Source organism: Colletotrichum graminicola (genome assembly GCF_000149035.1).
Source record: "Colletotrichum graminicola M1.001 genomic scaffold supercont1.7, whole genome shotgun sequence".
In the NCBI taxonomy this organism is placed as follows: Eukaryota; Fungi; Ascomycota; class Sordariomycetes; order Glomerellales; family Glomerellaceae; genus Colletotrichum; species Colletotrichum graminicola.
The window spans coordinates 1079372-1104630 of NW_007361011.1; the positions used below are offsets into that span (position 1 = coordinate 1079372).

The 25259-nt window shown below is 55.9% G+C and overlaps 7 protein-coding genes across 7 annotated transcripts; 2 read left to right on the top strand and 5 right to left on the bottom strand.

Moving 5' to 3' along the window:
* Positions 1-2264: 2264 nt before the first annotated feature.
* Positions 2265-4398, bottom strand: GLRG_01977 (cytochrome P450 oxidoreductase GliC; the record flags this gene model as incomplete). The annotated part of the gene is made up of 6 exons (XM_008093311.1): positions 2265-2788; positions 2869-3364; positions 3504-3545; positions 3612-3930; positions 4017-4204; positions 4264-4398. 6 exons carry the CDS (start codon positions 4396-4398, stop codon positions 2265-2267), a joined length of 1704 nt encoding a protein of 567 aa, XP_008091502.1.
* Positions 4399-5841: 1443 nt separating this feature from the next.
* On the bottom strand, positions 5842-12658 carry GLRG_01978 (DNA polymerase family B; the record flags this gene model as incomplete). Its single annotated transcript, XM_008093312.1, has 3 exons — positions 5842-11786; positions 11839-11981; positions 12045-12658. 3 exons carry the CDS (start codon positions 12656-12658, stop codon positions 5842-5844), a joined length of 6702 nt encoding a protein of 2233 aa, XP_008091503.1.
* A 743-nt stretch (positions 12659-13401) lies between these two features.
* On the top strand, positions 13402-14134 carry GLRG_01979 (uncharacterized protein; the record flags this gene model as incomplete). The annotated part of the gene is made up of 2 exons (XM_008093313.1): positions 13402-13798; positions 13896-14134. 2 exons carry the CDS (start codon positions 13402-13404, stop codon positions 14132-14134), a joined length of 636 nt encoding a protein of 211 aa, XP_008091504.1.
* A 511-nt stretch (positions 14135-14645) lies between these two features.
* GLRG_01980 (uncharacterized protein) lies at positions 14646-15608 on the bottom strand (the record flags this gene model as incomplete). Its single annotated transcript, XM_008093314.1, has 1 exon — positions 14646-15608. One exon carries the CDS (start codon positions 15606-15608, stop codon positions 14646-14648), a length of 963 nt encoding a protein of 320 aa, XP_008091505.1.
* A 907-nt stretch (positions 15609-16515) lies between these two features.
* GLRG_01981 (aldose 1-epimerase) lies at positions 16516-17538 on the bottom strand (the record flags this gene model as incomplete). Its single annotated transcript, XM_008093315.1, has 1 exon — positions 16516-17538. The coding sequence occupies one exon, from the start codon at positions 17536-17538 to the stop codon at positions 16516-16518; it is 1023 nt and encodes a 340-aa protein (XP_008091506.1).
* An 887-nt stretch (positions 17539-18425) lies between these two features.
* GLRG_01982 (uncharacterized protein) lies at positions 18426-19785 on the bottom strand (the record flags this gene model as incomplete). The annotated part of the gene is made up of 2 exons (XM_008093316.1): positions 18426-19520; positions 19594-19785. 2 exons carry the CDS (start codon positions 19783-19785, stop codon positions 18426-18428), a joined length of 1287 nt encoding a protein of 428 aa, XP_008091507.1.
* Positions 19786-23093: 3308 nt separating this feature from the next.
* On the top strand, positions 23094-24840 carry GLRG_01983 (glycosyltransferase family 20; the record flags this gene model as incomplete). The annotated part of the gene is made up of 3 exons (XM_008093317.1): positions 23094-23397; positions 23490-23862; positions 23919-24840. 3 exons carry the CDS (start codon positions 23094-23096, stop codon positions 24838-24840), a joined length of 1599 nt encoding a protein of 532 aa, XP_008091508.1.
* Between the last annotated feature and the right edge of the window lie 419 nt (positions 24841-25259).

A 25259-nucleotide genomic window follows, 5' to 3' on the forward strand; every position in this document is an offset into this window, starting at 1 on the left:
TCCAATATCGCGGATGGATCCGAACTCGGTGGTGATGGCACCCAAGGCGGGTGCGATGATGGTACGGTCCAACGCGACGAGAAAGACAGTGAGGCAGAGCGAGGCGATGATGAACCAGAGCCTCAGGCCTTGGGGGTATTCGCGCGTCCAGTCGGTCGAGAGGCGGCGCTCGGAGTCTCGCCGTCTTGCTTAAGTGGCTGGACGGGGAGACCGAGGGCGCCGCCATCATTCTGTGATGCTTTCGGCGCTCATCTTGGAGAGAGAGCTGCTAATCTGAATCGGAGTCGAGAGTTTGGTCCACGGGATGAGATGGCTCGATAGGGGCAGGTTGAGCTCGACCGTTTGTTTGTAGACTCAGCCTGGTCCGAATCACAACACCAAGTGGAATGTGAGAGACGGAGACAGAAAACGGAGAGAGAGAGAGAGAGAGAGAGAGAGAGAGAGAGAGAGAGAGACGGAGGGACGAATGCATCGTCGATGAGAAGAATAAAACGTCTGTACCATGGTGAGGCAAAAGAACGGGATCGCGTCTGGTGTACTACTGTGAAGAGAGGGTGTCCCAACATGTGGTGGGTCAAGTGGCATCTGTTGGTAACAGGCCTAATTGAAAGCCTCCGTTATCCCTCGGATACTACTGCCGTTATACCCTCTGCTGAATCTTATTCACTCCGTGGGTCTCCTTTAGGGCTCTTGGCCGTCGTTAGCGCTTCCGCACATCCTGACCACTTACCACCCCTTGAAAAACATTGACAATCACCGTTTGAGCGGGCTTGAACCGGCTCTTGTCCCGATAACTGATGGGGCGCGTGAGTGTCACGAGCTCCCATTCATCTAGTGCAGCGCCGGAGAAAACCCCGTTAAGGACAGTTGATTGCTCTGAGGGTGCCCGACTAGCCATGTGCGAACACCTCGTACAGAGAGAGAGAGAGAGAGAGAGAGAGAGAGAGAGAGAGAGAGAGAGAGGAAGGGAGGGAGGGAGGGAGGGAGCTCATCCTGGTCACTCGCATTGTACGTAGTAAATACAACTAATCGACGTCTTATTCGAAGTCTTGTTGTCGGCCTCCGACCAACGGACACCGACTTGATGTACCAGGCAGTTCGGTCAGTGTCCTTCAGGCTATGCCTTTCCCCATCCAGAAATCACGTTGCATTGCATGAGCAGGGGCTTGCTTCATAAAAGTGCGCATATTTCCCTCTCGGCGTCCACGTCAACGCGAGCGCTTCCGTCACCCTCGGTGGTATAAGCCGCCTGGTGTGCCCTTCTTGTTGCATCCTTGAAATTTTCGTTACAAGAGCAGGCATCGATCGTCTCATCCGTCCTCCGAAACCGTCTGTTCGTTCTTTCATGATATCGCCATCGACACAGCGGGTCATTCTCACATCGAGAATCATCAATCCCACGCTGTCAAGAGACTTGGGGCTTCTGAAGACTTCAGTAAACTCTGCCGACTTGTTGAAAACATATTGTTTCGTTCCAGAAATCAGCATCGAGAAGGCCTCGTTCTTGTTCTGAGCACTTGTAGGGAGGAATTGTAAGCTTGGAGGTTGCACAGCCAGCCGGTGGTGTCACCTCTTACATGCATCGTGCTATCAAAGTACTACGGTCTCGAGAGAAGCTCACGGCATGGACAAGAATGGGAATACGAGGTGGGATCGGCCTCCGCTCGCCGTCTGAGTACGTTGGTGTGGTAAAGTACCAGAAAAGTAGTAATACAACTGCTATGGCTGCCATGAACAGAGTGCCGGCCATGATGTTTGTCGGGCATACAAGGTGCCACTGAGATGATACAACGGTTGAGCCTTTGCGAAGAGGTAAGAGTAAAATACAGGCCTTTTGAGGTCTCTGGTAGACCTTCAAGACTAATATAACTTCCTGTCGGTGACTTTGTGTAAAGTCGGCGCAGAGGAATGTGGACAACAGACCCCGGTCCAGTCTAACCCTGCGTCGGCCTTACCTATCGGTCCGCTCGTCGCAGTTGTTTAACTACACCTCCCTATGTACGTATGTATCCGAAGACGCCGATCGGCCTGTGAGCTGACGTATCGGCAGAAGGCGGAGTGTAGTACTGTAAGGCCCATCCGCACACGGGGGAGAAGGCAAAGTCCAACAGAGATGCCTCGCCATTGGGGCCGCCGCTGAGAAGCGGCCCGGACTTTGTTCCAGAGCTCCATTGGGGCAGAGACGAAACGCAGGCATGAAGATCAACGCAGATGAACACCCTGTTCGACATCTAACGCAATGGGTAGCCGCTCGACTCTAGACGTCAGCGACAGGTACCATTGTCCCATGAGCCTGTAAAATTATCATTGGAGCGGCTGTTCAAGGTGGCAGCCAGCATGCGCACGACGTCCCGGTAACTCTGCAGCTCCCGGGACAGGATCCTCCGCGCGATGGCGGCCTGCTCCACGGGATCGACCTCGAATACGCCAAAGTGCAGGCTGGGCATGCAGGGCTCGCCGGACGGCGACGATTGGCTGCCTCGGGGATTGAGCCAGGACGCTTTGAGGACGTTCTCGAAGAGGGTCAGCATGGTGTCGAGACAGGTGGCCATGACGGCGAGGGAGCACCGGCAGGTGCGGCAGCCATCCTTGCCCTCCTCCCCATCCCTTTTGGCGCCCGTCATGTTGAAAATCTCGGCCAGGTACGTCTTGTTCATCTTCATGATCTCGTCCAGCGTGCTGAGCCGGGACTCGAGCTGGCCTTCGAGCTTGCGGGCTTTGCGGCAGAGCGACATGAGCTGCGCCAGCCGCCTGCGACCGTCGTCATCGGCGGCGCTGTCGGCATGGTCTGGGAGACCCGGGGTCGCCGAATGAGACGGGGCATTGTTAGCGTGCTGCGGACCGACCCCAGGCTTCGCGTCGGGCCACTGCCGCTGCGGTGGGACCCTTCGGGAACGGGGCCGCCGCCTCCGTCTCCGCCTCCGGAGCTTCCGTCGTCACCACCGGCTCCGCCTCCGGCCGGCTCCCACCAATTTTCCAGGGGCCCCGTCGAAAAGTCGAGCTGCGACCGCGCCATGACGGAAAAGTCGTCGAGGCTGAGGGAGCTGCTATAGCCCGTCGCCGCCAGAAACTGGGTGTTGACGGGGTCGATAGATTTGGGCAAAGAGGCACTTGGCGTATCGCTCGAGACCGCTGCAGCCGGAGAGCAAAAGAAGTCCGAGTCTCCATCCACTTCCCTGGACTGGTCGGCTGTTTCTTGGCCTGTCGAGTTGGTGCGCCTCCGACGGTGTGGCGGCTCGGCGATGCCCGCATTGGGGGCATGCCGCTTCTTGGATGTTCGCCCAACCATGGAGACTTTGTAGACATAGTTGAGGTTGTTTTGCATACAGCGGGCGCAGCCGGCCTTGTTACTGTCGCAACGGACCTATATGGGCGGTCCACATGGGGTCAAAATCAGCAAGCATGTCCTCGGGGGATATGTTGCAACAGAACATTAACGTCGGCGGGTGGCACCTTTGATGCGTGACACTTGGTGCACGCTGTCCGCATGCGAGGCGGCTTACAATTGGGGAACATGTGAGAATGGTCAACACGTGTATTCCAGACTGTTGGGCGAGTCAGTTCAAACAGAGGAGGGTGGACTGGAGACGGCCGTACAGTGCCTCGCAGACGACCCAGAAGGGAAGCATCTTCAAATCCTCGGCCGGGTGTAGAATGCCGTTCCGGACGCGCTCCGTCTGCGACAGCTCTTCAAAGTGCCGCTCCACGAGCCGCTCGATGCTCGCCGACGTCGCCGGTGACGAGGCCGCGCGGAATCCAAACGCTCTCTCCACCACGCTCCGGACCCGCCGCCAGCCTTGGCCGCTAATGAGACCCACGCACTGCCCGAGGAGACGGTCCATGTATGCGCCCGAGTTGTTGGCAGGCGCCTTGGTATGCTTGTCCGAGTCCCTGAAGACTGCCGAGAGCTGGCGTGGCTCGGTCAAGACGCTGCGATGATGGCACGCAGTGAGTGTTTGCGACAAGATATCGAGTCATGAACGATGGAACAACGATCGAGGCTACCGGGTACTCACATCTCGGGCTTCATGCCAGACCATATGCGATAGACGGTCCCGTGCTCGGCGTGCCAGCGCGCCGAGTTTTCAATGCCGGACAGAAACTTGCCATCGTCTCCTTGACAATTGGGCCATTGGTAGGGACAGGACGGGATGGATCCGAGTCTGTCTGGGGTCTGAATGGGGAACCTGTACACGAGGATGGTCTTTGCATGTCAGGCGTCAGGTCAAGTCAGGCTCGACGTGGCAAGGCCCGGCAACTCACGTTCAACACTCTTGACAAGGCTACTCGGAGAACCTTCGGGCTGTAGCCGGGGATCAAGAGTTCCGCCAAAGCCACAAGACCAAGAATGCAGACAGTGGCTGCAAGCAAGTAGACTCCAGGCAAGAAGAGCAGCATGGCGAGCGTGGCGAGATGGTCGTAAACAATTTGTTGTACGTGTAGGCCGCTGAAGCCAAGCAGGGGGGAGGTCGGGAGTATATGTGTCTGCCACTAACTGGAAGCAGTAAGGCATCGAGGTGGTGATGCCGGATGATAGGTACAGTCCGCAGCAGGGGCTTCAGAGGGAGTGTGCTGATGTTGGGCTTTTCGGGAGCCGGTTAAACAGGGTACGGTACGGTACCGGACCGAAACGAAGCCGCGGCGGCCGGTCTCATGCGGAGAAGCCTGACGTGCCGGGCCGGACTGAAAGCGGGAGCATCTCTGCTTCCACCCTGTCTATTCTAGCCTGTTTCCCACATCCCCTTCAGCTCAGCATGAGGAGCACGATCAATGGGGGTGCATGTGTACATGTCGTATCATATAAAACGCATCTCGTCCACGTACAGAGAGAGCCATGCCACTTGACCCACCACATCTTGGGACACCCACTCTTCACAGTCGTACACCAGACGCGATCCCGTTCTTTTGCCTCACCATGGTACAGACGTTTCATTCTCCCCATCGACGATGCATACGTCCGCCGCGAAATGGCCAAGTGGAAGCAGCAGTATCCAGCCAACCCCAGGCTCTTGAGTAAACCGGCACCACATGCCGACAATGGCGATGGGTATGTCCGGAGAATTCATATTCGTCATCATTGCGGGAAGAGAAGAGTCTTGCCAATGGTGTGATGAGTTGGAATCGAGGACCTTGAACTGTAAAGCTGTGGCTACTTGCTGAAGACCACTGGGTGCGCGATAAGTAATACATTTTTCTTTCCTTCTTTCTTTCTGCTTGCTGAACCCTGGCCGGTCTTTGATTCAGAGGCCGAACAGATGTCTCATCTGACGAGGTACAGCCTCAGCACGCCTGGAAGCTGGTAGGCAGCGGCCATGAGGCAAGTGGATTATCGCCGATGAGTGGAGCGGGCCGAAGTGTTCGTATGAGAGGACCCGGAGGCCGAAACCGGGGTCTGGCGGCGCGAACTCGGCTTCCGTACCCGGTATACGATCGATGGGTCCCCACGCTCCATGGCATAGTTACTGTTCCACATGCAATACGTCGAGAGAGGAAGTTCTCAAACAAGGCCTCTATTGTTTCCGTCATGATTTCCTGTTATCTATTCCCTTATAGTCGAGTATGTTCGATGTATCTTCTAATCTCCCATCTCGCATCACCCAAGTCAAGATCCTAGCCGGTTTGGGTTCAAGCATATTGATATAGCACCGGCCTACCTATGTGGAGCAGAGGTTTAGGTTTTTTTATATATGATGGGCGCTGGGTGATGCGTGATTGTGTTCTTGTATTCGGGGGAGTCATTCATATACGCCATATTCATCTACTATCAAAAGCAAGTCCTCGTCCCACAACTCCATAGATATCGTGTCATCCCTGATGCGCCGTAACATGCCCTTTCGTCTGTCAAAGCCCCTTCCTCAGGCCCTCTGTGACCTCCAACAGCATCTTCAACCCATAGAACTGGGCCACGTTCCGAAATACATTCAGCCGCCTCACAATGTCCGCCCTCCTCACGCTCTCCACCCACTCGCCGCTGCATGTGCAGTGCTCCATGAACTCATTCATCCGCAGCGCACCGCACTTGCCGCATTTGAGGTCTTGCGTCGTCCACTCCACCACGAAAGCCTCCACCCGCGCCAGCAGCATCTCCTCGATGGCGTTGCGGTCGTACTCGGCCTCGCAGAAAGTGCACCGCCACGGTCTCGTCTCCGGCCCGAGGCGCTTCCCGTCAGGGCCCATCTCCGGCATCAGGTCCTCGTCACGGCAGAAGTCGAGATCCCGCGCCATCGTGCAGCTGTCGCAGCTGAGCTGGATGACCTTCAGGCTCTCGCTCGGGTTCTGGAACGCGCCCTCCTTGCTGAACTCGCGCACGTCGAACATGGCGAGCAGCTCCTTGCGCAGCAGGCGCGCCTCGAGCGTGATGTTCTTGTCGAGAGAGAGCACCTGCATCAGCGCCTTGACAAGCTCGAGCACGGCGTTACGTGACGAGAGGTGCGTGAGATGTGAACCGGGCAAGTGCGGGAAGGAGTAGTCTTCAGCCAGCTCTGGATGGAGGAGCTCGCGCTTCTGCAGGTTGATGAGGTTGGCCATCTCCTTTTTCAAGGGCTTCTCGAAGGCCTTGCCAAGGATAATCTGCCCCTGAGCGCCTTCTGCAAGGGACTTTTGTGGTAGCTGCGTGAGACGCGGCGTCGAGGAGAGGTCTCCGTTCTGAGGCCGCTTGAAGTTGTGCATGAGCTGGATGAACTCGATGACCCAGTCTTGGAACGTTGGCTGTAAACGGATGGGGAGGAAGGTGGCCATCTGCCAATGCATGACGGTGTCGAGAGTCTGCTGCTCCGCTTCCACAACCTCCTGGCAGGCTTTGCCTCCGTAATTGAACTCGTCGTACCAAACCAGATAGTCCCAGTATTCCTTGATCTCGAGGTCGATGAAGTGGAAGAGAGGTTTGCTCTTGATCGACTTGATGATGTACTGGCTGTAGGCGTAAGCGGTGCCCACCTCGGCCTTGGTCGTCTGCAAAAGGAGACGGTTGGAGTTGGCAAAGACGACCTGCGACCCGACGCGACGGAAGTCGGCCATGAGCTGCTGGAAGGCTTTGCGGGACATCATCTGCACATAGTAATGCAGAGCGCGGTCGTACAGAAAGGAGTCGGGGCTCTCGACCCAACGGACGAGATGCTGGACCATGACGTCCGCCATTGCGCTGCCTTTGCAAGCCTCCTGCCACCAACTCTTGACCATCTCTCGCAGCACCAGAACACCGGCGTTGGCGAACGTGCCCTCGGACGAGATGACTTCGTCGCCTGCTGCATTCCCGTCACCGGCGGGGTTGAACGAAATGGAATCGGACCCTTCCAATTCGTTGATCAGAGACGAAGTAAGAATGGTGTTAATGGCCAGGTTCCTGACTTCCAAGTCGATGCAGACCGAGGAGAACGTGCCAGGGTTGTTGACCGCCGGCATCTGGACAGTCTCCAGAGGTCCTGTAATGTCATCTTTCTCGTGGCCAGCGTGATCAGGCCGGGGGCTTGCGGACCACCAAAGCACGACATTATTGTTCTGGAGCCGCCTGGCGTAGGCGATATCGATGAGGAAGCGCGGATCTTCTCGCTCAAGGTTGCACAGGGGGACTTCGCCGTATCGCGCAAGAGTGGTCAGATGCACGATCCAAGAGCCAAGACCAAGGTAGTGTCCGACCAGTCGTCTGGCCACGGCTGTTTGCCAGCCGAGCGGTGGGAGAGAGCTGTCGGCAGCGTCGTACTTGAGGGGCAGCACGGGGAACTCGCCGAGGATGGGGACGTCGTTAATGAGCATGTTGCGCTGGGACGACTGAATGACCATCATGAGCGGCCGCAGCTCGTCTTTTCTCATCTTCCTGACAACGTCGCTAAGCTCCAAGTGTGCCTTTCGTCGTGTCGTTACTTGCGTGATCCTAAAGTTGACCTTCTCTTGGTACGTAAAGCAGTCTTGCCAGTTGGTCCCGGCCGCCTCCTCTGCTCGTCGGGCGAGCAGCTCGGTGTAGATCCGCGAGATATTGGGGAGATCCTGCCCGGAGTCTCTACCCTTCTGCAGGATGATGATGTGTGCCTCATCCTTCAGTGTTGAAAATACTCCGAAGATTTGCCTGTCGCCTGCGGTGATGTGCGAGATGTAGATATATGCCAAAGGCGAGGTGTCGAGGTAAGTTCTAGGCTTCAGGGGACGCTTGAGACCGAGCAAGTCGAACCCCTGCTCCAGACCCTTACCGAGCACCGCGTGCTGCTGTTCGTCGATGGTACATAGATTGCCCAGTTGAAGCACGGCACGGATGTTAAGAGGCAGATGCATCTCGTACACACCCTCGACACTCGGGTGATTGAACAGCAGAGAGAACTTGTCGGCTTCGCTGAAATAAATATCCTCGGGGACGGTGAGCTTGAAGAGGTGAACGGAAGAATGCCCGTTGGGCAGGGTGTGGTTGACCTGCTCAACCTCGCATCCTGGGATGTCGACATCTGGCATGTCCCCGCTCTTCAGATTCAAGAACACCTGTCGTGGGACCTTGATCTTGAGCGAGTGGATCTTTGCGTCGATGAGAACATGAGCATTGACGATTCCAGGTGTGTCTGTAGGCTTGAGATGCAACAACTGCCAGGTGCTCATGAAGGTCAAGTGAGCCTGTTTCATGAACGTGTTCTGAATGTTGTTCTGGTTGTTGCCCCGTCGGTCTCCGAAAAGTTGTCGTCGGCGGATGCGTGCCTGCTTCTGAATCTTCCACTTCTGCTTCTGATATTGCAGGAAACCGACATAGTCGTCTGAAGGCGAGGGCATTTCTTTGGGAAGGGCAGCGAAGGGATCAGCGTTCTCGGCAGGCTCGGGAGATTTCCGCTTCTGAGAGGTGGAAGCCGCGGCCTGTGACGAAGCCACCACAGAAGTTACCTGCTTCGGCTTGAGAAGCTGGCTTCCAAAGTCCTCCATATCGGCAGCAGAGCGACCGTTGAGGTTAGTGATGTCTTCCAGGGGGCCCTTGGCGAACAGATCCGTGAGCTTCTTCTGCTTCATCTTGTCGTCCTTGATGTTGATTCTGCGCTGGAGCCAGTCGGGGTGGGGAACGCGAGGCACGGGGTTCCTGACCTTCTGGAGTGCGGCCGGGATAGTGATGAGTTTCTGGATGACGGATCCCAGTCGCTCGAGGTAGTAGTCCCAGTCCAGGAGAGCTCTGGGGTCGGTGTCGGCGGGCTCCTCCTTCAACCACTTCTTGAGGTAAAAGCGCTTCGTCGTCTCTTCGGCGGAAAAGATGGCAACAGGCACGGCTCTTTCGGTGACGGGCGCGTTCTTTGGCCTTGCGCAGATGATGAACTTGCAGTTGAGGCCCTTGTCTTTCACCATCTGCTCACCCAAGAAGTCCGCCAAACGTTTGGCCGTAGTGATGGATGTCGACTTCTGCGAGCCGTACTCCTCCAAGGTTTTGGACATACTTCTGTTCTCGGAAATGAGCTCCATGAGCTCCTCGTCGGCCAGTGTCGAGCCCTTGCCATGCAAGACGTCCAACCACTGGTTGGCAACCTTGGCAACAGCAGCATAGCAATCTGCGAGGGTTTCTCCCTCGAGGAAGAACTTGAAGATTTGCTGTTGGAAGATCTTGATGAGCTTCAACTCTCCTCGGCGCTTCACCTCGAAACCCTTCAACTCGGCCAGACTTCCGTCATCGTTGAAAACGGCATAACGCTTCTTCAAGTTCTTGTCCTCCTCTTTGGACGTAGGCAGAACCATGGCCTTGTAGGGACCGTCAACTTCGAAGAAGATGGAGTTATCGCTGTGAGTCTCGTACTTGAGCGTCTTGGGATCCACGAGTGTTTGGTACTGATGGTTAGTGAACTTGGCGTGTACCAGATGGTTCAACATAGTACAGGGGTACGAGATGGTAAGCTTCTTGCCGTTCTTCATCTTGAAAGCAAAGTTTTCGGGAAATGTGGCTGGAAGCATGCACCAAATACCGTCGGTGTCCAGTTCCAAGGGGCGACCAAGGCGCTCAACGAGCGATCTGGCCAGCTGGATGATGGTTGCTCCCGTCAGACAGGTCACGCCGGCCATTTCCATGGAGTACCAACGCGAACCCTTTCTCATGACATAGCCGTAGAACGAGTTCAGAATGACCTTGTGGGCAAGCTGCAGCGAGTCGAAGAGAATGATCATCTTCTTGGCCGCGTCGACTTCGGAAGATGTCGCGCCGGATTGCTTGAGAGCCTCCGTCTTGCCCTTCCAGACTTTGGCCTTGCCTTTGTAGTCGTACCGACGATCACGAAAATCTCGGACGGTGTTGATGTAGAACGGATTCTCACGCTGGCAGATGATGGCCTCCTTGACGATGGTCGTAGAGTCGTGGATCTTGTGGTAGACCTTTTGCGAGAAGATCTGCAACCGCTTCCTCAGCAGAGCCGTCTGCTCGTCCGGAGACAGGTCCTGGAACGTCCGCTGCGGAGAGTTTGGCCACTTGCCCGGAAACTTTTCGTTCTCGAGCGCGTTCCTGATCATGTTGTACTCGTCACGCTTCGCCGGCAAGTACTCTCCTCTCCAGGCCCAAGGCAGCCGTCTGTCGCACGTCTTGCCAGGCCGGTTGAAGTCGCATGCCGCGCAGTCCGACTCCTGGATCATGGAGTCGGGTTGTAGTCGATTTGTCGTCATGATGTTGGGGTACATGGAAGCGACGTCGAGATGATAAATGAGAGGCCGCTCACTGCGGTTCGGCGTCTCTTTGAGAGCGCGCAACCGCGAAGCAATTTGCTCTCTGATCTCGTCGTAGTTCTCAATGTCGTCCATTGACTTCTTCTCTTCCACTGTGATACTGAACTTGAGGGCGGCGTCCAGATCCGTCAATAGCTCGTCCACTGCACCCGTATCGACTGCAAAGTTGACAGGGATATCTGCACGGAAGACGCCCGCTTCAATACTCTCGACGTGGCCACCAACATACGTTTCGGAGTCGAGCAAGTGGCCTTCGTAAAACGCTTCCCTTGGCGAGACGTGTTTATTGGGTAGCACGATCTCCTGCTGGTAAGCCTGGACCATCAACAACATCTCGCACAGGGTACCGGTACCCTTTCGCAAAGTATCGTCGCCGCCCAGGGGCAGAATCGTACAGAGAGAGAAGATGAACGGGTGGACGTATTTCATGTACAGGTAGTACGTCGCCACGGCATCGGAGACTGAATACTCGGCCAGAGTCTGCGGGCGTTCAGCGGCATAGGGCGTCATCAATTCAGGGTCGAGCTCGTCAGGGTCGTACCCGAGCTTGGCCACTGTGACGGCCTTTAGGCCTCGAGATCCTTGAGGCAGATACGAGTCACGGTTCACCCAGTGGAAGCAGTCCATGTGCACGCTGTAGCTGCACTTGTACTGGTCCTCGCTGTCCTTCTTCCAGCCAATCTCCTGGTACATGTCGATGCCGTTGACACTAGCGCGGGCATCAACAAAGGGCCAATCGAAAAAGTCACCGTTGTACGTCGCGATGACGGTAGGTCTCGCCTCCTTTATGTGTAGGAAGAACCTCTCGAGGACTGCCTTCTCGTCTGGCTCGTTGAAAATCATGAAGGAGCCGGGGTATTCGGGCTTGGGGGTATAGTCGAAGTCGGAAATGTCTTCCGAGACGATCTCTCTGTTGGTGATGAGGAAACCCTGCCCATCAATCATGTACGAAATCATCATGACCTGATCGATGGCGGCGTCGGGGAACTTGAGAGGCAGTTTTGTTGTCTCGATATCGTAGGCCATGACTACGGGGTCCGCCATGGCCAAACGGTCCTCGTTGGTAGTGACTTTGGTGACGCCGTGCTTGACGTCGATGAAATACCATTTCCCCACCCGAATGTCTGCAATGGTCAGCTGCGGCCTACCCAGCTCGGTCCCGCGGGTCAGACGTACCCATATCTATCATTACTCTTACATGGTACGGTACATCGTACTCTCTAATATCGACAATGAAGTCGCTGGCGTCGGCAAAAGAAGCATTGGCTCGTCTATCGTCATCTCGTGAGTCGTCAAAAAGGTCAAAGTCGCCGTTTGTTCTGGCCGAGGGTCAGCATCAGCCATTCTCTCTCCAAGCGTACCGTGTGAAGGGCAAGACTGACGTTTGGACCTCGGCGTATGCGTCCAAGGCATCCACGTTCTTTCTGTTTTTGGCCGCAATGGGCATTATGTCTTTCCTCGCCGCCATCAGGTCGTTGACGTTGGCGAACCTGAGCTCGAGGAAGGTCCGGCGGTAGCCCATCAGGTGGTTCGGCATCTTCAGGTCCTCCTTCTCGACCCTCTTGATCGTCTTGACGACGCCATCGCCGGGCACGCGCTTCAGCCACTCCTCGACCTCGCTCTCGCGGCCCTTCTTGACGGCGATGAGGAAGTAGGGATTGTACTCGACCGTGGCCTTGAAGTGCGACCCGTCGTCCTCGATGAAGTAGCAGTCAAGCGCCGCACGGCCGCCTGGTATCCGGTCGTCCTCAACCGAAGTCGGCTGCACATTGACGAGCCACCCCTCCTTGCGCTTGCCACCCTCGTAACGCGCGAAGCCCATGTTTTCGTCGATGGCCTGCACCAGCCGCGTGCGCTCCCACTTTTCGTCGGCAGAGGTCGCTTCGGCGCGGCTCGAAGCGGCGAAGGTACGAGCTGTGCGGCCGGGGCCATGGTAGGCCTGCTTCCCGCCGCGGCGGTAGCCCTTTTGCGGACGCCGCAAACTTGTGTTGGGCATTGTTTGGTCGGTGGATGTCGCCTGGCTCGGGATGTGTGGAGGCCGGGTAGAGAAGTCGTCGTTGGTGAGGTAAGTGTCCGTCGAGGGACTCTGGCGACAGGGGACTCTCGAGGGACTCGAGTTGTATCTAGAAAGTCATGAGACGGAAGAGTAGTGAACAAATGCCTAGGTCTGCAACAGGGGGGGGTTGTCGAGGCCGGCTTTGGTGGGTATCAAAGAATTCTGTCAGGAAAAGAGAAGGTCTGCTGCACAAAACAGAAGAGACAGAAAGCAAAATTGGCGGGTATCGATGGACCACGAGAAATTGGGCAAGGGGGAGAGGGGGTGGGATTTGATCAACTTGGGTAAGAGAGTAATAGGTTGTCCCGGGCAGGCACAAGCAGAACCGACGCGTCCCAGGCGCGACTTTACGCGACAAATGCACGCTTTCCCGAGTGAAGGGGGACCCCACATCAATTAACCAACATCCCTCGCGCAGGGCACCCGTCACTTGTGTGTGTGCTATGTATACTACCTAGTGTAGGTAGGCAGTGGGTACATGCTCGCACAGACCATGCGCCTGGCCCAGCAACGGAACGAATTCGGTGGACGTCATGTCATCTCAGGCCACGGGCAGATTTTTGAGTGAAGCTCTCATCGAGGGGGGGTTGCGGCCGAGCCATGAGTTGAAGCCAATAATTGAACACGAGCCAAAAAGTCTTACCGGATGCGCCCCCGAGACTCGCGCGCACAGAAGCACATAAATGGCGCAGGATCCAACAGATAACGCTGCCGCTGCCGCTGCCGCCGCGGCAGCAGCAGCAGCGCCCAAAAGGGACGGACAGAAACTGTACCTCTGGTCCCGGTCCAACCAGGAACACGTCGGAGAGGGAGCGCCGGGCTCGGATACGACGACTGCCGCGGCGGCGACGGCGACCCCGGAGCCGCATCAGAAGAAGCTGGACCCGACCGAATTCCAGAGCAACTTCCCGCCGCAGGAACGCAACGCCCAGACGGGGTATCCGTCCGTCGGCGAGGCCATCAAGACGATCAAGTGGTCTGACTTCCTCGACGTCTTCCGGACGCCGTGCGCCCGCGATGGTCTCACCGCCGGCATTGTTGTCGGTGCGGCCGTCGGAGGCCTGAGAATGGTTATGAGGGGTGAGTCACTACTTCCATCTGCCTTTCCACTCCAATGATTTCACTTTTCAAGCATGGAAAACGCCGTCTCAACTCACACACACACGCGCGCCCCTAGGTTCACCCAGCAAAGCGGCAAACTGGGCTGTGTACAGTTTTGTGGCGGGCAGCGCCGGGCAATACGAGTACTGCCAGTACCTGCGGCGGCAGGAGCGCATCAAGATGAAGAGGACGGTCGAGGTCTACCAGGAGACCATGGCGGAGAAGAGGCGCCGGGAGCTGGAGCAGCTCAAGCAGCAACAGCAGGCCGAGGAGGCGGCCAAGGCGAGCCGGAATGCTTGGTACAAGTTCTGGTAAACACGTCGCTCGCTGCCCGTCTCTCTCCAAAAATATCTGTTAGAGCAGGCTGTTGAGGATGCGCCTGCCTGCGTCGAGCCCTGTGTATGAATATTCTGTCTCGTTTTACAAAAGTATCAGTAGCATTGGACACGGTGTGTGTAGTAGTAGGGAGGAGGGTGGATCTGTATCATCTTTATCCATTCCAGTCTGGGGTATAAAAGAAAGACTATTTGAATCGTCCTGTCGCCCCTCTTGACTCCCATGCCGACTTGTTCGCAATGCGGCTTTGCTGTGCGAAAAGAAAAATAACAAAAGCTTGCGATACTTGTCGCCCGCATGCATCCATAATCTTGACTGCTGAGATAGGTTCAATCCTGCGTTTATAAACGCCCGTGCCCAAACGCCAGTCAACGCCTCCTGTGATGGTCCTTAGGCCAGACCCAGACCACACATAACAGGGAACAACAGCAAATACGCCATGGCCCAGTTCCAATCCTAATTATCAAAAACGGCATCATAACCGCCGTGCTCATACGTTCGTCACAACCGGGTTGGGCTCTGCTTCTGTGAAGCGAACCTTTCGCACGCCGCCGCCCCTGCCACCACTACTGTTACCAGAGCATAGGCCCGCGGCGCTGCCCCGTCTGCGCTGGTTGCGCCGGGCTCTGGCCTCGCTCTCTTCCCGCTTCTTGTACTCGGCGAGCTGAAGCCGGCGCTTCTGCGTTCGCACGTAAGCCATGGCGGCTGTTGGCATGAAGCCGACACCGTTGATTCCTGTTCCGTCGTCGTCCTCATCCTCGGGGTCATAAATCGTAATCTCCTCCTCCTTCCACGTCAGTGCGGCCCGGACCGGGTCCACGATCTTCATCTCCCGGTCCTCGTCTTGCGCCTGGGCGACCTTGCCCTTGCGACCCTTCAGCGGCGGGGTGCCGGCGCGTCTTCGTCCCTTAGACTTGGGGTCATGTAGTCGATTCATCAAGGAGTGCGGGCGTTGCAGGTTTGTAGCGGCGGCAGTCATCGCTATAGGCTGTAGAATCTCCTCGGTGGTTGTATCAGTGGTGTCGCCGGTAACCGACTTGAACTTGACTGCAGGAACAGGGTCGCTCTTGATCTCCGGGTCGGGAATGACAACTGGTTCGGCTACGACTGCTTCGGCGTCCTTCATATCCAGCTCTGGGACCTTGGCTCTCTTTCGGCTTGCGAAAGGGTCGTCGTTGTACCCGTCCCGACGGTCTTCCGGCGTAGGGTCGTATGGCCAATCTCGCTTCTGTTGCTGGGCCAGCACCCCGCCCCCACCAGCACCTCCATTCAAGGCCAAACCACGAAACTTGTGGACGACCTTGCTGTGCGGGCTCCCGCTTCCTTCATCGTCGCTCTTGGCATCGGGTAGCTGGAAGGAGAAACTCGAGGTGGTAAATATCGGAGACAAGGGAAAGTCCTCGTCTCGCTTGCGTTTCGGTGTCGCTGTTGGGGTCGGGAAGGGTTCAGTCATGACTGCGTAGGATGCCGACGTCGGCGGTTATGGGGTTTGGTTCGGTTCTACGCGGCGCCTGACTCGGTTGGATCCAGGCAAGACGGATCTGACGACACAAGGCGATGGGTGTTCCTTCGTAGTCGTATATGGATATGAGTTGGATTGTATCGACAATGCTAGCAAGTGCGTGGTAGGCGAAAGAAGCGTGGTGTTTTTTGTTTTTTATTTTATTTTTTTCGAGAGGTTGACGGGAAAGCGGTTTGGTCAGATGGTTGCATAGGTAGTCATGCCCGTGGGCAACTAGGTACCTGGGTGGACCGGCAGTTAACACATTTCGGGCGGTCGTTTCTTAGGTTCATTGAGGGATGGATGGATGGATGGATGGTAGGTACGGAGTACAACCTTGGAGAAAGAGCCGCAGAGGCGTCCCTGCACCTGCGCCTGCCGATACCGTGGTGCTGGTGCGATAAGCCAAAACGACGACCTACTAAAAACAGAAGCTAGAGCCCCTCAGTGAACTGACCGGACCGGTAAGGGCTCGTCCTCGTCTCATCTTACATCCTTCTTTTTACTTCAGTAGTAGCTCAGCCAAATCGGATCACTTCCATGATTCACAGAGACATGGCAAAAATGGATTGCATCAAATACACTCACTAATCACCGTAGTTAGAGAAGGTGAGGGGGAGAGGTCTTGATGTAGTATCCCAACCTTGATCGGCGATTGCTGGGATGGAAGTCGGTCCGTCCCCATCTTCGGCGTAATTCACTTCATCAGATTTACACAAAAGTGAATGGAGTGTGCTTGGGAACAGCAGTGCAATTGCTCCATGAAGAACGGGTACCCGTATTCGTCATTACATCATTCTCAGACTCCATTATTCCAGGTACCATTCCACCCCGGTTGAGCTCAACTACCACCCCCTCCCTACTCGCTCCAGGCCTTGTACACGATACGCGTACCGTATGTCTCCCCCTTCTTCAACAGCATCTGGTCTTTCCACTCGGGGACATTGATCGCGTTCACCCACCGGCTGGGCTCAACGCAGAACCCACTTCTCTTGCCCCGCGCCGGCGCGCCCTCGACAGCCGGGACGTTGATGCCGTTGCCTGTGTAGAACTGAAACGCAGGCTCCGTGCTGAGCACCTCGAGGTTGATCCCGTTCTTGGGGTGCCTCGCGTGCACGTGCAGCTTTAGCGCCTCCTTGCGCGTGTCGATGGGCACCGACCCGGGCTTCTCCGTGACGACGAAGCAGTCGTCCACCTCGGGACCCTCGACGCCCAGCTCGAACGGCTTGCCGCCCTCGATGCCGGGAAACGGCACGGGTCCGCCCGTGGGGATACCGTTCTTGCGGGGGAGGTGCGAGTTGGTCGCCAGCGTCGCCATGGTGCCGGCGAAGGTCTCATCGCCCGTGAGATTGAAATACGAGTGGTTCGTCATGTTAATGGCCGTCTCGTCGGCGCCGTCAACGAGCTGCGCCTCGTACTCGATGCCCAGGACGGAAATCTCTTTGCCGTCGACCTTTTGCGTGCCAGCCGTGTAGACGACCTTGGCCTTGACGGTGCCGGGGAAGCCCTCGTCGCCGTCGGGGCTGGTGAGCGAGAACTCGACGCTCTCGCCACCCTCGAGACCCTCGACGCCGGGGATTTCGCGCACGCCCACGGGCTTGGGGCCATCCCAAACGAGGGAGCTCCAGGGCTTAAGACCGCCGTGCAGGTTGTTGCCCTCGTCGTTGGCGGCAAGCTTGTACGTCTTTCCGCCGTTGAGCGACTTGATTTGGGCCGAGTCGAGGCGGTTCGCGACACGGCCGACGGTGACGCCGAAGTAGGGCGAGTTGTGCTGCTCGTAGAGCTCCTGGGTCGGGAAGCCCTGAACGATATTGACGCCCTTAACCTTGAAAGACTGGAGAATGGCACCCAAGGGCAAGAACTCGAAGGGAGCGTCGGCCATTGTAGTAGATAGGAGAAGCTGTCTTTTGGTGTCGGTTTTGGGCTCTTAGATAAGGGTGATTATGAGACGTCGAACCACAAAAAAAGAAGAAGAAAACGAAGCCCAAGGCGGAGAATTCACGACGATGAGGTGAGATTGAAGTCACGGAACTCGCCGGGAGAGCGAAAAAAGGGGAAGGAAGAGCTAAAGCTCCTTTATGGTTGTCCTTTGGAGCGCGATAACTTCTCCCGTTACTGGATGATGTGGTGAAGCTTGCAATTCAGGCTATTATAGCTTGTATTCGCGCGCTTGTTGGCCGGGATAGTGGGTATTGGGAGGAAATGGAAAGCGTCTGCGGGGACTCCTCGCCCGCGGCGGGGTAAATTGGAGACGCAGAAACAATGACGGAGAAGCTTGGGTTGCCCGGAAATCCACGCTTCTCTCCCCCCCCTCTTTCGCCTCGTTTTCCCACCACAACGCCACAAGCAGGACCCGACCCCAGCCCGCCCTGAACGGGCATGTCGTCGTCTGACTGGTGCGTTTAAACACGAGCAACTTTGTTCCGCGGCTCTAGCTTTTGGAGAAACGCATTCGACTTCCGAGGCTGCGGGGGTCTCCAGAGAAAGACGGGAGGGAAACGGGATCAAACCTGCCATCTGTCACGGCTTGATGAATCAGTACGTCCAACATGTCCCGTATAACGGAAAACCCCACTGCAGTCCCGTAATGGTGCATCGTTTGCCAGCAGTTGACAAACCCCCATAGTCGAATAGCTTCAGACGACATTCCGTAATGGCGCCGGTGGTGGAAAAGACGTTACGCGCCACGGTATACAATACAACAAGTGCATATCAGCAAAACAAAAATGCTCCGCGAACAAACTGCGATATCCTCCAGTAGTCATAACATCAGTCTGACTCCTCGTCGTCGTCTCCGAGGAATGCTAAGTCTGCTCGTGCCTTGCCCCGCGCGCGTGACGGGATGTGTGACTCTTGTTCCTCGTCGTCATCATCCTCGTCGTTTTGTTTGGCATTCTCGTCTTCGGAAACGTCATCTTTCACGGCCTTTACCGGTGCCGGCTGTCCGCGCGCCTTGCTCCTTGATGACCGGCCCCCGACGCCCCAGTTTGCGTTCATCTCTTGGACTGCCTCCAGATCCGCTTCGAGCTCTCTGCGCTCCTTAATCTCTTTGGCCTTGGCCTCTGAGAAGCGGCCGTCCATGCCGATGTCCCGGAGCATGTCTCTGAGGTGCTTGATCTTGGCCTTTGTGTTGTCTCCGTATTGCTTCAACTCGAACCCCCAGATCTTGCGAATGCCACACTTGACCAAGTGAGACTGCAGCTTCTTGATTTCGACATCGTCAGGGTTGTCCGAGCCTGCAAGCGCCTTCTTTTGCTTGGGCGCCTTGCTGCCAGCTCCAGCTTCCTTCTTCTTACGCTTCGGCTTGGGCGGTTCGTCCAACACATCGGACAGCTCGCTGCTTGTGTCGTCAACAACATGCTGTTTCTTGTTTTCCTCTCCATCGCCGGTTTCGGCTTTCTTTTCGGCCGATCCGTCTTCCTTCGTCTCGACAAAGACCTTGACCTCCTCCTCGGGCGCCTTGGGTTTTTCGTCCTCTGGTTTCTTCTTGTCGCTGTCGACCATCTCCTCGTCGCTGTCCGGCGGCGAGCTCAGGTCATCTGAGTCGCTGTCTTCGGCCTTGTTCGCGTGTCCGTTGCGAGCTTTCGATGGTTTCGGCTTGGCGGGGCTCGGCTCTGAATCAGAGTCGACCACGGGAGTATCCTGCTTCTTTTTACGCGGCGCCGGCTTCTTCGGTTTGGCCTTGGCCTTGCTCTTGGGCTTCTCACTCTCCGAGTCGCCATCTTCGGCAGACGGACGCTTTCGACGCTTTGCGGGTGGTGATGTATCGGTTGACTGACGTTTGCCCGTCTTCTTCGGCTTCGCGCTCTCTTTCTCTTCCGCAGGTTCTGGCTCGGGATCGGCATTGCCCTCCATCAGAGCGGTCTGATCCGGTATAAGTCAGGTGGAGGGGCCAAAGATAACGGTGTGCGCGTATCAAGGATATATGATCACTTACAGCAAGCTCTTTAACGAGCTTCTTGCTCTTGTCCTTCCAGTCTCCCGAGGAGAAGAATCCATCTTCAAGTTCAAGATCCGACTCTACGCGCTTACGGATGAAGTTCACGGTGAGGTTGTCTAAATCCGTCTGGAAGACGTCGCGGACGGCGTCGAGAAGGGCCGCCTTGAGCTTCGCGTTCGACGGGGCCATGCTTTCACAGAACGACAAGGATGGACTGGCTCTGGTTGTGGATTGGGCTGGATATTAATTGCGGCTCTACGTGGAACATGAGGATTTGGTCGGAGTTGGCGGAGGGGTAGGGGATGGGCGAGAAATTGCTAGAGCTCGAGGGCTCTGTCGCGGTTGAAGACGCGTCGAGGGCCAATGTAGGAGCGCAAGCAACGAAGCCGACGCGGGCAAGCTACGACTTATCCGGAGTGGGGCGGCAGCCACTGGACGCCCGCCCACCTCACCTCGCCTTTGGTCCGAGCGCCTCCCATAAACAGCGGCGGGAGGGCATATGCCTTTCATCCCTACAATTTGGAAAGCAGTTTTGCACAGAAGCCAAGGCAAGTCAAGAAGCAGCTTTTGAAGATGGATGACCGGTGCTCCATCGGAAAACACAAAACAAAGGGTGGAGTTGTTTGGGCTTTGTACACATACGGATACACCGTGCTGTTGATGGGGACGCATTCCCCACGGTGTTGCTCAACTGGAATCGAGAATGTGTTGATGAATCGAACCTCAACGACGACGTCGTCCTAGTGTACTATGTACATAGTAGGGTTACTCACTCCTGTTCGGGTCAAGGACATTTTGGTCCGGGGCGTTATGGGACCCTCCCATGTCAGTCTGTCGGTGGTAGCCAAACAGGGGGTCTTGTCTAGACTTGTGGGCTGGATGATTGGGCTGGAGCGCTCTTTTGACGCTTAAATGAATGCCCATTGGACGTCGCAACGGTCAAAGGCCGTCTGTCTGTCAGGCCCGTCGAAACGTCGTGCAGCCGGGGGCTGGGGCTCTTTTTCGAATCCCCTATCCGTAGTGAAAAGGGAGTTGCTGCCACTTTTTCCTGCATATGGATACAGAGTACTAGGTACAGCTCTGGGATGGAGAATGACGGCACTGTTGCGTCGCTCAATGGAGCATCCATCACCTGACGGATATGTGACCCGCCTGCCTTTCAAACAGAATTGAAGATGTCGACTGCTTCTTCTGTACCCATAGTAGCCACTGTTTATTACAGGGATGGATGGGCCTCGCAGATGATGCGCCATCATCCTTGCGTTGGCCGGTGGAGCGTCGAGTCGGTGGATGGAAAGGAAGGAAGGAAAATTTCAAGAGACATCGTGAACATTCTCTCTTCTGACGCACTACGTACCGCCGGTGAAGTGCCCACTCCTCGGCGCCGAATCCCCACTGCCTGGCGGGCGACATCAAGGTCCCTCATGTACCGATACCTATCATGTCCTCGGCCATTTGTTACATACCTATACCTGTACACTACGTAGGTAGTACGTAGTAGGCAGTTGAGGAATCTTACGTAACATTACATCGCACCCATTTTGCTGCTAAGAGCCGAGGGGCATTCGGCTCAACGGGCCTGCAAAGAATATCGCTCACCCTACGGTACAGCCTCGGTCAGACTGTCTATTTCTCCGGCAGGGTCGTCGGCAACATGAAGGGAAATGCAGCTGCATGTATATACTTACCAAAGACGAAGGGCTGCACAGGCGCGCGGACCGGAGGGGCCCGGAAGCAGTCATGCACGACAGCTAGAAATGGTAAGGGATACGGATACATACAATGTACACCACCAAAAGGTGGCAGGGCCGGCTGGGCTCTTCTCGCAGCGACAGGACAGGACAGGACATGGGTCAAGGGCCAAGAATTACGTAGATGGCACCGCAGCAGGCCGTCCTCTTGTGTGTAAGGCAGTCCCAGCAGAGCAGAGGAACTCGCTGCTTTGCCTGTCTGTTCATCCTAGCCTTTTTCTCTCTCACAAAAACAAGACGAACCACCTATTATTGAGGAAAACAAACTAGTATCCGTACTTACTTCTCTTCTGTCGCCTTGCCGAAGCGGGATCCATCTCAAGTACCTCTACTTCTGGGGAACCCGGGCTCCCGCGTCACATCCATTTGGTCGAATGTCTGTCTGTCTGTCTGTCTGTCTATGTCTGGAGACTGTCACCCTACACTACCTAACCTACACTAGGTAGGTACATTACATAGATAGGTACTGCCGGTCTGAGTCGGATCAGACCCAATTGCATTCTGGGCCGGATTGGCATCTTCCTGCGTCCTCGACACCCTCCTCGCCCTTCTCCGTCTCCTAAGCGTTCCGCCCCGGCCCATGAAGAAGCACCACGCCTCTCAGTGTCAATAAACCAAACAACCAACCACCGCTTAGTCGCCCGTCTTCCGTCTCCCTCCATTTTTCTGATTTTACTAGGAGCTTTCCCCCATCTCCTTTTCTTCCTCCCTCTCTTCTTCTTCTCTTGTGTCTTAAGAGTCCGACCGAACGTGAACTTGCACTGTTTGCCATCTCGTCCCACCCTCTCCGCATACAAGTAAAGTAGCCCGCAGTCCAACCCCTGCACGCCTATTGCGTCGCTGTTACCTCAGCTTCATGTAGGTACTTTACTTGATCGCCTATCCGTACTTCCTTACATTTACCCCTCCATTCCCCCGCAAGCAAGCTCATCCCAGCCCAACTCAGTTAACACCGTACCCTCCCACCACAGCACCACTAAGCTTAGCTGCCGTGCTCCCCCCCCCGAAGTGCGCCGACACCAATTTCTGTAAGCAATACAAATTCACGTTAGCACTACTGAGTGCTGGTAAATTCGACGAGTACTTTGCAGCATTGTGCGACGAGTTTTGAATACCGGTTATGCTAAACATTGGAGAATGTTGCCGCGGTAGTCAGTAACCAGAGTGCCTACCTTGACCTTTGCCTCCGTGAGGCAGTATCACGGCAACGAGCGTTACTCCTTCACTGCTGGCTCCTGTTAGGCCGAGTTGTGCCCTTTTCGATTTCACCATATAGGAATAAGACCCACAGCTACGCATCAAGGCACGTTCTTAGATACTCCTAGCTTTGTCTCAGAGATTAAGCCTTTTTAGGAGCAACGCCAACCCGAGCGGGCGTTGACTTATGTCGAGATGTTCGACTGAAGGTTCGAATCCCTGTGATATAAGTTGAGTGATACGCGGGCCGGACTCAGACAATTAGCGTCGAGGTGAAATAAGTAAATCTCCAACCGTTTGTAAGGCATTACTGGCGCCAGATGCCGTATGGCCGCGCAGACGCTATCGCAAGGTGAGAGCCTTGAAACGTGCCGCGCCCGCATCACCAGGCGTGCGGAGACTTTAAAGTCGTTCTTGTGTGGAACCCCCCCCCCCCCCCCCCCCCCCCCCCATTTTCCGCCCTTCGAACGAACGCTCCGCGGAAGATTTCGCCTTCTCTCCCACCAAAGAAACCTCCACCATTACATCGCCTCGCGCAAATCCTCCAAGATGCCTGCGCTCGTCGACGAAGACACCGCGCCCGGACGCCTCCTGCTGCTCTCCAACCGACTGCCCATCACCATCAAGCGTTCCGAAGATGGCAGCTATTCCTTCTCCATGTCCTCTGGTGGTCTCGTCACCGGCCTGAGCGGTCTGTCAAAAACCACCAGCTTCCAATGGTACGGCTGGCCAGGTCTCGAGGTTCCCGAGAACGAGATTGCCGGCATGAAGCAGCGTCTCAAGGACGAGTACGACGCCCACCCCGTCTTCATTGATGACGAGCTTGCCGACAAACACTACAACGGTTTCTCCAGTACGAACGACCCTCCCCTACTCCTCGAACCCTTTTCATTTTTATTTCTTTTTACTTTTGTAACCCCCGTGCTAATGAGTGACTTCCGATAGACTCTATCCTCTGGCCGCTCTTCCACTACCATCCCGGTGAAATCACATTCGACGAGAGTGCCTGGGCCGCCTACCGTGAAGTCAACCGTTTGTTTGCCAAGGCCGTTGTTCAGGACGTCCAAGATGGCGACTTGATCTGGGTCCACGACTACCACCTGATGCTGCTGCCCGAGATGTTGCGCGAGGAGATCGGCAACACCAAGAAAAATGTCAAGATCGGCTTTTTCTTGCACACACCCTTCCCCTCCTCCGAAATCTACCGTATCCTGCCTGTTCGCGAGGCCCTCCTGACCGGCGTACTCGACTGCGATCTCATCGGCTTCCACACCTACGACTACGCTCGCCACTTCCTGAGCAGTTGCTCTCGCATTCTGTAAGGCCAATCCGAAATCTTGCCCCTCCTAGTCCCTTGCTGACTTGCCCCCCCAGTGGAACGCCCACCACCCCCAACGGAGTCGATTACAATGGCAAGTTCGTTACTGTTGGCGCATTCCCCATCGGTATCGACCCGGAAAAGTTTGTCGAGGGTCTCAAGAAGCCCAAGGTCCAGGAGCGAATCGAGGCCCTGACCCGCAAGTTCAATGGAGTCAAGCTCATCGTCGGTGTTGATCGTCTCGACTATATCAAGGGCGTCCCGCAGAAGCTTCATGCCCTCGAGGTTTTCCTGACGGAACACCCCGAATGGATCGGTAAGATTGTGCTGGTCCAGGTTGCCGTGCCTTCGCGGCAGGACGTCGAGGAGTATCAGAACCTGCGCGCCGTGGTCAACGAGCTCGTCGGTCGCATTAACGGCAAGTTCGGCACCATCGAGTTCATGCCCATCCACTTCCTGCACCAGAGTGTGTCGTTCGACGAGCTCACAGCTCTGTACGCCGTCTCCGACGTCTGCCTAGTCTCCTCTACCCGCGACGGTATGAACCTGGTCTCGTACGAGTACATTGCGACCCAGCGCGAGCGCCACGGAGTCATGATTCTGTCAGAGTTCACAGGTGCCGCTCAGTCCCTGAACGGCTCTCTCATCGTCAACCCCTGGAACACGGAGGAGCTGGCAAACGCCATCCACGACGCCGTTACCATGTCCCCGGAGCAGCGTGAGACCAACTACAAGAAGCTTGAGCGCTACGTCTTCAAGTACACATCCTCGTGGTGGGGCCAGTCCTTTGTCGCCGAGATGACGCGTCTGTCCCAGGAGACGGTGCAGCCCAAGACGCTGAGGAACATTAGCGGAAACGTGGTTGGCCAGGTCACCAAGGCGCTGCAAGGCGCAATCGAGGGGGCTTCAAGAACTGCGGGCAAGGACGGCGCAGAGGAAACGAAGCAGGAGACGAAGCAGGAGAACCAAGAGGCATAACAGCCGCTGTGCATCCGACTTGCATTACCACACTTTTTTTTTTTCGTCATGACTTTCCTTACAGGAGATGTCGTCTCTGACAGCCATTTTTACGAAGGCATGATTGGAAGAAAGAAAGAAAAAAATGAAGAGAAAAAAAACCATACCCACCTCGCTACGTCACTCAGCCTGCAAGCAAACCACGCCGTTTGAAGGGCACGAGAAGCAAAGGCAGCGAGGCGACATCATGATCATTCAGGCACAAGGCATCAAGCCGGTGGGAGCGGAGTTCTACGGCATGTTTTACGTTGTTGCTGTTGCTATTTTATTAACCGAGGGCAGAAGAGTTTACGGAACGGTTCACACAAGGGGAATTGTGTCGTACATGACGGCCATCCATGTATTTTCGAGTCCGCGTTTGTGTTCAACATCAGAATATC